Source organism: Periophthalmus magnuspinnatus, chromosome 19, assembly GCF_009829125.3.
Source record: "Periophthalmus magnuspinnatus isolate fPerMag1 chromosome 19, fPerMag1.2.pri, whole genome shotgun sequence".
Classification (NCBI taxonomy): domain Eukaryota; kingdom Metazoa; phylum Chordata; class Actinopteri; order Gobiiformes; family Gobiidae; genus Periophthalmus; species Periophthalmus magnuspinnatus.
Window position 1 is genome coordinate 4,478,985 of NC_047144.1, and position 12,293 is coordinate 4,491,277.

The following is a 12,293-nucleotide window of genomic DNA, read 5'->3' on the forward strand; positions in this document are numbered from 1 at the left end:
CTGCAGATTGCTCACACCTGCTGCCCAGTGAAACGCAGCTGTTATCTATTATTATATATGAGAATAAACTGGGAGCCTTTGCATTGTCTCCATTAAAGGGCCAATATTACACAAAACGGTTGGTGAGCTTTAAGTCATGTTACAATACTGTCTCATCAAAAACATGGAGTTGTGTTTTTGTTTCATTCACATTTGTCTACATCGCCAAAACCTCAAAATACTCCGGTCCACCTTGTGATGTCATGATGTGGTAGTTTTCAAGTTAGCGGCTCCTTTTACCTGCTCGGTAGAGATTGGCAATTCCAGGACTGAAATCATCCAAATGATTTTTATTGAAGGTGTATTGAGTTTAAAAACACAGTGGAGCAACTTCCTGTATTACCTCATGACATCACAAGGTGGAATGGAAGAAAATTACAACTCTGGGTATGTTTTTGATGAGGAAACAACATTAGAAAATTGAAAAAAAAAAAAAAAGCGTAACATTGGCCTTTTAAGATACGGTACATGGTATGGACAGAAAATAAATAATTTGGGGACAAGTGTTAAATTTACAAGCACGTTTATAGATTGAAAACATAAATCCAGTGCATTTGAACTGAACCTGAAATAAACCAGCACAAATAAGGGGAGACTTAAATAAACATATATAAAACAGTTATAAAAGAGGCAATAAATAAACCTAACTAGACTAACGTATTTCATTCATAACATTAGAGAAATATAAATGCTACTAGCTGCACACGCTAACACTGTAACTTGCACCAACATGCAGAGAGTTGGACAAAATAATAGGAACACTGTAGTTACCTCACTGCCCCCGTAAGCTTCACTATAGCTGTGCAAAATTAACGATACAGAACTTGTCATCCTCAGACAATGGCAAAGAAAAAAAAATCTTGAAACAATATATTACATAAACAATGAGCAGTGCATAGCCAGCTGTCAGTGTTACAGTCTTCAAATACAACATGGCTACAGAGACACTTGGGATGAGTCATGAGATCACCATGGCGACCGGAGAAGCAGGAAATATCCATTTACAGAAGTCCTATGGAGCCCACGCGTGTTTCTCACACCGGGGCCGCCCACCTGCTTGAAGAACACTCGAGAAGTATTACGGGACAAAGTGCAGACTATTAGCGCCTCTTTGCTAGCGGCGGATAGCACAGCCTTTAACGTAAAGTATTAGTCAACAAAGCAGGATGCTAGCTGTCACAAAGGATTCTCTATTCCTCCCACCTCTCTGATTTATCTTCCTTTTCTGATGCGTAGGTGTAGTCCGGTTTAGATTACTGTCAAATCAAATGAGCAAAGCTGTTCCAAGTCTTGCTTTTCAGAACTGAAGGATGACACGGTTCATAATGGGATGTTTGGATCATTTTCAAAAAGAAGAAACAAATAAAATAAGGAATTTTAAAAAATAAATAAATTTGTCCAGTCCATTTTTTTATCTCCATCTGAAGAAATCTTACATTGCAGTCAATATTTTTAGTCTGGTTTAGTAGGGAATTAGCAAACTTAAAATATGGAAGCAAAATTTCACCCAAAATTTGCAACATAATAAAGTTATAGAGCTCTTAATATATTGTAAAGCAAAAATAGGTTAACTTTCTAGGGCCAAAATCCCACATTTGTCAATTGAATACTTTTTTCTGATACGTCCTGTCTTATCCCAGCCTATTTTAAATCTATCACTGATCAATATCCTCACATGTTCTGATGGCAGTGACAGCACCAGTGTTACAAACCCAATGTAAACACTTTAACTACACTCCTGGCAGCATCGATTCACTGTGCCATTCTTTACACAGACATAGAATTCAATAGAAAATATAAACTTTACATAATAGTCGTATAGGATAATAACCACAGCTAATATGCTAGACTTCTTGTGTGTCGAGTAGGTTCCTGCTTCTCTCACGGCTAACAGTTCCTGGTTCTGCCTCTGTGTTTGTGGTGGAGTCGTTCTGGACCGTGCTGACTGTCTCTGTGGGTTGTTGGCACTTTGGTTATTGGAGAGCAGATGTTTCTCTTCTACCAGGCCAGAGGCGAGGAGAGCCTGGGACTCCTGGGGTTTTCAGGGCTCTGGGTCTCTGTTAGCGCTCTCTGTAAATAAAAGAAAGTATAATGACGTGTAATTATTTGTGTATTGACTTGGTAGCTTTAGGCCGAGAATGGAAAAGGAAAAAAAAAAAACCTCAAATATTTAATGTGGACAATAAAACAAACAGTTAACATAAAGGTGCACTGTGTAACTTTTTGAGTGAGATGTAATTGCTTTACCTGAAACGTTCCACAGTTTAACATTAAACCTACCCATCTTGCATTTATTCAATTATGGGTGTTTTTGTTTCTCAAAATTATCATAAAAACATGACTTACTGTTAGTGGGATCACCTATTCACAGATCTGACCTGTATCTTGGCCTAGTGGCATCACCTGCTTGTCTCTTTGAAGATGGATTTCTGTGTAAAAATCCCACACCCTATGGTAGTTTGTTTTCTTAATAACTTTCCATGACACATTGCAGTTATTACAGCTAACTTTTTTATATTGTTTCTGATCAGTAACTCATCATGTATTATTATTTTATCATTTTTCTTTTTTGTGAAATGCAATTTTCCTGTGTATATATTCAAGCTATCATTTGAAATTCAAAACATCACTTTCACACCCATTAGTTTTCAGCCTTCAAACACCACATTATGTCAGTGCCAGTAACTGTTAAGAGCCTAAAAGCTTTGTCTGACCTCAAACTTGGAGATGAAGTCGGCAAAAATGCCAAAGAAGCTCTCGGTGCTGGTGGTCTTGCTGTCCTCTCCGAAATACGACACCACTTTGGCAAACTCCTCCATGGCTCTGCTCTGGAGGGACTCAAGGGACTGGATCGAGGGATGGCTGTTCTCCAGAAAGCTCTATGGGAACACAAGAGTAACTGAGTATTTTGGCAATGGAAAGTAGCTAGTAGTAGTTGTAGCACAAGTACATTTTGTGGGTAATTTGGGGTAAGTTCTAAACATGTACTTCAGTAGAATTCTAGCCATTACTATAAAAAAGATCTAAAATGCAACAAAAATTGTGTAGAAAAGTAACTAACTAGTACTTTGAGTAGTACTTTTCATGCAAACATTTTACTTGTACTTATCTTATGCAATCCGAGCATCCTAATTATACACTGCAATGAGTTTATAAGCACTTTTCACAACTTTCTGAGACATTAGTGACTAGCAAGCTAAAGCACACTTCCTGATTCTTGGATAAATGCTTTATAATTAGATGCACATGAAGAGTTGCTTATACTATATGTCTATACTGGGGTAAGACAAAACCTCTGGTAAAAAATCAGGCACACGCCCCTTAAGTAAAAATTTGGCAGTACTATTACTACTTACCACTTAATACTTGTAACTGAGTACATTTCTAGCCTTGTAACTGTTCTTTTACTACTTTCTCTTTCAGTGCATTCTGACCTGTATTGTGACGTGTCAATGTGGTGTTACTTACGCTCATGACAGAAGAGAACTTGTCCTCGGGTGTGGGGGGCAGTTTGACACAGGCCGCCCTGATGTCCTGGACGGTGCTTTGGAGGTCACTCAGTTCAGTGGTGATTATCCTCTGGTTCACTGCAGGGAAAACACACCCAAAGTGAGCGAAGCATCATCGCAAAACGAATAAAACTGTGAAAACTACTGTTAATAAACCATAGAATAATCATTGTACATTGTCAATGAAAAGTTAAGCAGCAAACATAAGACTCCATCCAGACTTTTATGTCAATTTAAAAAGTTCGTCTGTAAAGATATTCATGATAAAACTGTCTTGAGTTATTGTGATTTTCAGGAGAATAGGTTAGTATGAGCGCTCTTTCATCTCCTGACAGAAAACGTAATCAAAAAATAGATACGTTTTATACCCCTTTGTGGCCTAAAGCTCGGACGCCTGTGTTAGTGTCTGTTATTAATTAAGTAAATTAACTAAATGTAAAAAAAAATTACAACAAGCACAACAATACTTCAAATATGTTTTTGTGTAAATATGTAACTTTAGCTAACTTGAATAAATTGGTTATATATTGTATATTTTAAGTGCATAGCTTCTATATATAACAGAAATATATTAAGATCAAAATTCTGGTTATTCCATTTGCATGTTGACGGCTATGTTTATTAATTAAGCATCCAAGTGAATAATATGCTTCTGTATACTTTTAAGTGTGTTAACAATAAGCATCGTCAGAATACAATACTAAACTAAAGCTCTAGTGCACAGGGACATTTCCCAGGATATAGAGTATGCTCCTTCTAAAACCCTCCATAAAGCTGAGGTCATATCTCCAACACTGATCCTCCACACACATCCCCACATACCCTTAGTAGCCAGAGGCACGGTGGTCAGGTCTCTGGAAAAGTTGAGGAGCTCGGGGAAATGCTGGCACAGAGACTTGGCCAAAATGTGGAGAAAGGTGGATTTCCCATCCACGGTTTTGGTTGTGCTCAGCTGCCAAAGGATAAGGAAAGACTGAGATGACGTTCAAATTAAAAACAAGTCAAATGAAGCTCAGAATATGATCTTACCTCAGTTAAAAAGTTGATTTTAAAACTAGTGGTTCTGTTGCTCTTGGGCTGTCCGTTGTTTAGGTAATTCCCCATGGCGAGGACGAACTGCAGAATAAGCATAAATATTGTTATTGTTTAGTATTCATTATTGATAATTGTTAGAGTGAGTGTTACCTCCAGGATCTTGGCCAGTTTCTTGCTGCTCCTGAGCTCCACTGAAGCCTTGTAGACATAATCAAAAGCCACCTTCATCTCCTCCATCTTCTCCTGGAGGGTGGTCTTAAAATGCAGACTCCTCAGGCGCATTTTGTACTCAGGGACCCTCAGCATCTGAACCACACAGAAACCACAAAGGTTTTTGATCTTGCATACTTTATTGTCAAAGGGGCTGTGTAAGTTATAGATGGAGGGACTGAAAATCTTCTATCCCTCCATGGAGATGTTGTTTTGCCTGGAATATTCCCCAAAATTACATAAAGCTTTGCAATCTCCATGGAGACAAGCAGATGAGCCTGATAAACCATGTCTTTTTGGTAATAAAAATGCCTGAATAAATGAAAGATTGATAAGTTCAATACCATACACACAAAAGTTACATACTGCAGCTTTATATCTGGATAATATGAGATAAAATATATTATTATTATTATTATTATTATTATTATTATTATTATTATTATTATTATTATTATTATTATTATTATTATTATTATTATCTGTATATGCACTAATCCAGCTTTTTCAGTTCCAATAGTGATAAAATGAACTGAAGTATCTGTCAGTATCTGTATGACCAATACAAGTTCAAAGACATAAACTAGATATTTCTTTCCTTAGAACAAGTATAAGTTATTATAAATGTGTTGTGTCACTGTCATTTAAACATAACTACGGAAGAGCGTTTTATAACTTAAAAGTAAATAGTTGTATTACATTAAAGTTCTAGAGATGAAAACTCACCTGCGGGATTCCATAAAACTAAAAAGTAAATGATAAACATTCTTCATGGACACAGACAAGTCGTATGCCATACTGTGAAATATCATAGCCAGAGGAACAACATTACTATGGAAACAAACAGGAGGCCCCTCTCCAGGCCAAATAAGAGTCAGGTTTGTGGAGATGCAAGCCCACTCAGAGTAAGGACACATGTTTATCTATGTGCATGTTTTCAGTGGTATAAAAACATTCATATTGAGAAAAAACATGCTTTTATTTTAGTCTGTTTTTGTTACATACTATGACTTTCACGAGCTGGGCTAACCCTCAACTGATCTCCTGGAACAGATTCCTGATTTAATAACTTTCTCTGTGTAGACAACAATAATGTACTGCACAACCTGACACGTCTGTGCACAGTACCTGGTAGATGAAGTGGTCTGGAGGGCTGAGTTTGCTGGGGTCCTGGTCGTACTGCTGGTACAGGCTGACCTCGTCCTGGTCTGGGGCGTACAGCAGCAGTTGTTTGATGTGGGCGGGCTCTAGACGCTCGGTGGACATGTTCATCAGGACGTCCCTCAGCTCCTCCGGCGACAGCTTCAGGTGGGCGATCAGGATGGCTGCATATATACACGTGTCAGAGCAGAGTGTACCAGACGAGGACGGCTGACAGAAATGTGGGGACGGGGAACATTCTTACCTGGTGTGGTTTTTTTTAATCTGGTTTATAATTTGTGTTAATATCAAATTCAATGCCTAAATTTTGAGTAATATGTTGGAGGCTATTCAAAATGGTTTTCAGTCAAATTTTTACACTTTTTTTTCATCAGTTCGTATTGCATTTCATACTTGACCCACCTCATTTATGATATGACGTGATGTCTACTTAACTTTTATTTTATTTTTACTATACAAAAACTGTCAATTTATCGTATGCAGTATAGACATGCAAAGAAACGTATATATTGGACCCTAATTATTTCATTCATATTTATTACAGTCCTGTTTACTATTTACTTTTACCTGTGTTTTTGAGATTTACATGTTTTATTATTATACGACTGAACTGTTATGTCCAAGTAATTTCTTTTCCATTCAAAAAACCTTATCCAGATCTACGTCTACTGTTGTTGTAATGTGTCTAAACTGACAGCAGCCCAGAATAGATGAACTTGGCTCTCTTCAGGTCTGTTCATCTATGTGTTTACATGGAATTTACACTCCAGAAACTCTTCTGCTCTGTCCATTCTTAACTTTTTCATTTGGCTTTTATTTGGTGTTGGTGTTAAAACAGAATTGTACAGTATGACTAATCTTTGAGTAATATGTTGGAAGCTATTCAAAATGACCGTGTGGGTACTGCTTATGAGACAAAACCTACATTGATGTTTGTAAATTGTTGTATTATTTCACTAGTTGTGGTAATCCCTCATGGTAAAAAGCCGGTCATCTTTTTAACATCGTATCTGACACATAATATCTATATCTATCTATTTTGACAATGTTTGGCGATAATGTTTATTGCCCAATTTAACTACTGTGAACAAGTCATTTCTTTTCTGGCTCAAAAGACTGCATAAGTGTAAGGTTAAGGGTGCATTCACACTTGGTTTGATCCCAGTTTAGTCCTGATGTAGACTTGGTTTGGTCCTGTTCTAGTACAGGTTTAGTACTGGTTTAGCCCAGGTTTAGTTCTGAGTTTGGATGGAATTAGCCTTCTTCTTTTTGAACATTTAAAAAAAAATATTCATATATGGTTTCTCCCTGATCTTTACATGCTCTAAAAGTCATTCTAAAAAAAGATGAACCATTCTGACTATATTTTTTAAGCAGTTTTGTACAGGGACTGATACTCACATGCGTTGTAGGCTTTCTTATGCGACAGGATCTCCACCACGTCTTTCTTCTTAAAATTGTCGGGTGTGAAGGCTGGCTCTGGAGGGGAGACTGAGCATTTTAACAAGAGTTTAACGTGGGCTCTCCGGGCACCAGGGGAACTATCAGCTATACATACAAGTTTACAACAAGCCATTTGGACTGTGCTGTGGTGAGGGGACGGTGCCGTACGGAGAGAAAATGAGACAGTGGAAAGACAACTGTGAACGCATCAACAAGACAAGTCAGTACACACAAACTTCAATCTGTACTTTGATTAACTTTGATATAGTCTGGATAGCAAATTACTTTCTTTATTAACTTACTTTCTATTAACTTTAAATTTAAACATATACTTGATTCAAACCTTTCATTCCTTTTCTGTGTTACAAATTTCAAAGTTTGTACCACCAGCTGTTTCTAGCTATAGTTTTTTCTGTGTGAATCAGAATTCAAAATGTTTTTATTGCTCATTATTAAATTGCATTGCTTGGTAAATCCAGAATAAGATCTCTCTGTATGTTTTAATACAGAGGGATATCAGCCTAGTCCCCCCGCCCTCCCTTTGCGTCTCGAACCAGAACCAAACATGATCGCACAATCTGATTTTTTTTTTCTCAGTGACACATGTGAAATGAAGCTCATCTGTCATTTACAAACTAAATTTCTCTCAACTCAGGTTAACAGGGTTTAGTACTTCGCTCATTGATTTTGCAGAAATCCATGATGTTTTTCTTTTTTCCTCATTAGTAGCCACATTTGTTTTGATATGCATAGACCATGTATGTCCCTGATTGGCTAATCCACCTGTAAATCACGCCAAGGCAAAAAATTGCATGTACTTTTTTAAATTACATTTTTCATTTGTCTGCATATGTCCTTCAACATATATTGGCCATGTGGTTCCTCCAGTTTGAAGAACTAAGGAAATAATGCAATAAACTTTCATTATTACTATTTTAACTTTCATTATTAGGCTAGTTTTTTCCTCCCTGTCCTAGAGTAAATAAATAAAGGTTTAAAAAGATGGCTGCTATCGACCAATAACATAACATATTACCACAATCCTGATGAAATGAGATGTAGATATAAAAATGATGGCAAATGAATAAGCAGCAAAAAAGTAAATGTAAAAAAATCACAACTTACTACATCGCCGCTGTGTCCCAAAATGGAGATCAAGGTCCAGGTATTTCACCATATCTGTCAGTTTGTCATACTCTGAGTCCTCTCTGAGCTGCATGGAAACAAATATATAACACGTGTATTATATTAAAACACATAGAAGTCTGTCTGTCTAAAACACGGCAGGTCACTGCAATATTATAACAAAAAAAATCAATGTATCTCGACACCAGGAGTGTGACTAATTACCGCGGCGACAGAGTGGATGAGTCGCTCTGATGTGGGAGGACTGTGAAAAGTCACAGCCCGGGTGGCGAGATTCACAGGTAAGGCTGCTACACGTTCAGAATTGGACATGTATTTTTTAGGTCAGTTGGGGCATTTACATGGCCTGTATAAATTAGATGACTAGGATAACCAGAAAACCCAGTACTAAGATCTGATTTTTGCTGTTTACATGCACAAAATCTGATCATAACTGGTTGTACTTTTCTAGTAGGGGCTTGTCTCCATGGAGATGTTGTTGCTTCCACAGTATGATATTAAACATATATGTCTTACATTTATTCAATTGAAGTTATTGTTGCTCAAAAAAAACTTAACTTAAATAACATGCATTCTTGCACTGAGCCGAGTCACCTCTCCGTAGATCTAACCTGTAACCTGTTTTTCTCCATGAAGTTTAGTGTAACAGTGTGGAACATTCCAGGCAAAGCAACATTTCTATGGTGACAAGCAGGTGGCATGTCCTCAATTAGAAAAGTTACATAATGCACCTTTAAAATAACTTGTTCAATTTCTTTTTTGTTTTTGTGTGAACAATCAGAAATAAATATGATTACTCACATCATATTCACCTGTTTACATGACATTTCAATAATAATAATAACTCCAGAAATCAGATAACAATTAGATTTGTGCTGTACATGTAAACATAGCCAGTGTTGCCATAGATACTCACCTGTCCCCAGATGGTGCCCTCGGAGTTCTCCACCTGCTCCCAGCGGAGTCTCTTCACACTCATGTGGTTGGGGTCCGAGGCCTGTCCCGGCGCTGGCAGGGGAGGGGGCTCACACGGAGGGGGGAGCGGGGGAGGAGGAGGGGGAGGTGCCTGGGAGAAGATTGAAATGGGACGTGAGCAAAGATCAGCGGATTCAAAACAAGTCATAGAATTAACAAAAGCTAACATAATAAAAACATAACTGATTGTGGTTTACCTGAACAAAAGTCATTCATCACACCACTTAAATCCCTGCGATGTAACTTTTTGGCAAAAAAAAAAGCTTAAAATAAATAATAATGGATGTTTTTAGTGCAACGAAAAACATAGAAAACATGTGCTGTGAGCTGGCCTTGCAAATCTGACTCTTACTTGACCTTTTCTACATTATGGCATAATGCTTGTCTATCTCCATAAAGGATGTTCCAAAGTATGGTTTTAACTTTCTATTTTCCACCACAAGAAAGTTACACGGTGTTGCTTTAAACATATTTTTGCAGATGTCTGTAAATGAGGTAATTAGGTGATCATTTGTTGAGACTTGTTATATTTTTGTTGTTGCAAAGTGAGATTATAATTGTGTGAACTGTTAAAGTTTCTTTCTTGTTTCTTGTTGCTAGGTTTTAAATGCCTTGGCAATGCGTACAAAAGCTTAAAACAGCTCTTCTATTTTTAACACTTCAGGTAATTAACTATGTATAGCCAAGAGTTTATACAAGACTTTTTATATTTGATACATCCTTTAAATTTGGCTATTATATTAAACAAATGCATAATAAGGAGACACAGTGATCAGAACTAAAAGAGGCAGTATATGTGTATGGAGTTGCTCAAAGAAGGGGGTATTTTACTTCTATGGGATATTAACTGATAACATGTAACCGTGTTATCTTTTGTTGTTTTGAAAATGCTATATTCACCGAAAACTATGTATCAACATGTTTAATAAGTTTCACTTTTGTTGTTGATGCTTTGAGTCTCCCCTCTCTTTGCTTCGCACTTTGTCACTCCCCTTTCTGAGCACAATCACAAAACAGCGTGCATCTCGCTAATGAAACTACTGCACATCACATCACATTTGTCAAGTTGTCAAGTACAGTTTTGTATCATGCTTTTGTATATTTATGGAGCATGGATGATGTAGGTGTGTGGGTTGGGCATTGGACAGAATGTTAAAGTTAACTGTATGGAGGGTTCATATAAGGCCTGGGAGAGATTGTTAAATTACTGAAACATGTATGGATGCCATATAAAACCTCTGCAGGCATGTTTCTGATGAGGGAACAACGTTATAACATGGTAGAAAGCTTAAAAAAACAACAACAATTTTGCATAATACTCCCTCTTTAAGGACTTCCTTAGTCACCTGTGATGATGTCTCCTGTCTGCACTCGTAGCCCTTGCTGTGCCCGGGCAGAGTGGAGGTGGAGCCGGGCGCTTGGGTATGACTCTGGTTGGTGCAGTGGTCTTTGAGGGAGGGGGGCAGCGCGCCCTGGTAGCTGTGCTGGTGGTGGAGATGGTGGTGCCTCTGGAGCACAACCTGACTGGGCCGTAGCACCTGTGGGGAGGGCTGGGGGGAGGTGGAGGGGTGGAGCAGAGGCTGGGGTTGGCTCAGCTGTCGGGGGAGGTAGCGGTTGGGGTGTGCGGTGCGAAGGGTGCTGTGTCCCTGAGAGATGCGTGTAGTGGGCTGGAGGCGGGGCTTCTTGTCCGTTTTGTGGAGCGGGGAGCGGCTGGAGAGCAGGGTGCGGGGCGGTGGAGGGGGTGGAGGGATGATGGGGTGGTGCGGATGGAAGGGCATCCGGCTGCGGGGCGCATGGTCAGGGGAGAAGCGCACGGGCGGGAGGGGATCGGTGAACTGCACCGGAGGAGGTATGAGGGACTGGAAGGGCGGAGGGGGAGGGGGGCTCTGGGTGGGGGGAGGGGGGATGGGCTCTCCGTCTGAGAAAGTGGGAGAGGGCGCCTCCTCGCCACCGCTGCTGTGGCCCTCACTGCTCTCACTGCTCAGCTGCCGAGGCACGAAGCCCCCCTCCTGCTCCTCCGGGAAACTCATCTGGAACAGAGACAAAACTTTTTATTACATTTGTTTGGTTAAAGCAATAGTCGAGTTTGTAAGTTTCATGTTTATAAAACGTAAATAATATTTGATGATACATCACAAAGCTGGTGTAGGCAACTTCATTTTGAGGAGAATTAACACACTTTCAACTGTATTCTTTCTTGGAGGAAGAAGGGTCTTTTTGAATACTGCCTACCACACCTTTAATGATTTAGCAAAGCATTGAAAAATATCAAATAAAAACTAATTAAAATAACATGTAAATAATACATTAAATGTAGGGCTACACAATGTATTACAATACTTATACTTAATAGAGTTCATTTGGTCCCAGTTTTCGTTTATATATATATTTTTCATTATAAACATTTGAATTGTGTTTAAATGTGTTTATCAAATCCATATATTGTGCAGCCCTAGAGTATTTTACATTATACAATATACATTACATCACTACAGTGGTGACAAAAATCAAAAGATACCCCAACACATGTCGATCTACTTTTAAACTTACCCATGCATATACAAAGACTCCTGAAAATGATTAACCTTCATAAACACAATTCTGTATATTTTTTACACTATACAAACACAAAAGCACCTTGACAGTCTAAACTCCTGTATAGCGTTCATGCGCTCTACTCAGGCAGATGGAAGTATAAATAGGTCTATGTGTAGGTTATGATTTACTTACTGGAACACCTCTTCTTCTGAAACCATGACAACCACCTTGATAAAT

General features: G+C 38.5%; 1 protein-coding gene across 1 annotated transcript in view; it reads right to left on the bottom strand.

Annotated features, from left to right (window-relative positions):
• Window positions 1–1,964: 1,964 nt before the first annotated feature.
• Window positions 1,965–12,293, bottom strand: part of grid2ipb (glutamate receptor, ionotropic, delta 2 (Grid2) interacting protein, b) — a 43,925-nt gene continuing 33,596 nt past the window's right edge. Inside the window, exons 15-25 of the mRNA XM_055229472.1 lie at window positions 10,865–11,548; window positions 9,460–9,609; window positions 8,523–8,610; window positions 7,356–7,433; window positions 5,922–6,118; window positions 4,734–4,889; window positions 4,578–4,664; window positions 4,371–4,500; window positions 3,508–3,626; window positions 2,754–2,918; window positions 1,965–2,109 (exon numbers count right to left, since the gene is read on the bottom strand). Coding sequence (XP_055085447.1) covers window positions 2,038–2,109; window positions 2,754–2,918; window positions 3,508–3,626; window positions 4,371–4,500; window positions 4,578–4,664; window positions 4,734–4,889; window positions 5,922–6,118; window positions 7,356–7,433; window positions 8,523–8,610; window positions 9,460–9,609; window positions 10,865–11,548 — 1,926 coding nt within the window. The 3' untranslated portion in view covers window positions 1,965–2,037. The remainder of the gene's footprint in view (window positions 2,110–2,753; window positions 2,919–3,507; window positions 3,627–4,370; window positions 4,501–4,577; window positions 4,665–4,733; window positions 4,890–5,921; window positions 6,119–7,355; window positions 7,434–8,522; window positions 8,611–9,459; window positions 9,610–10,864; window positions 11,549–12,293) is intronic.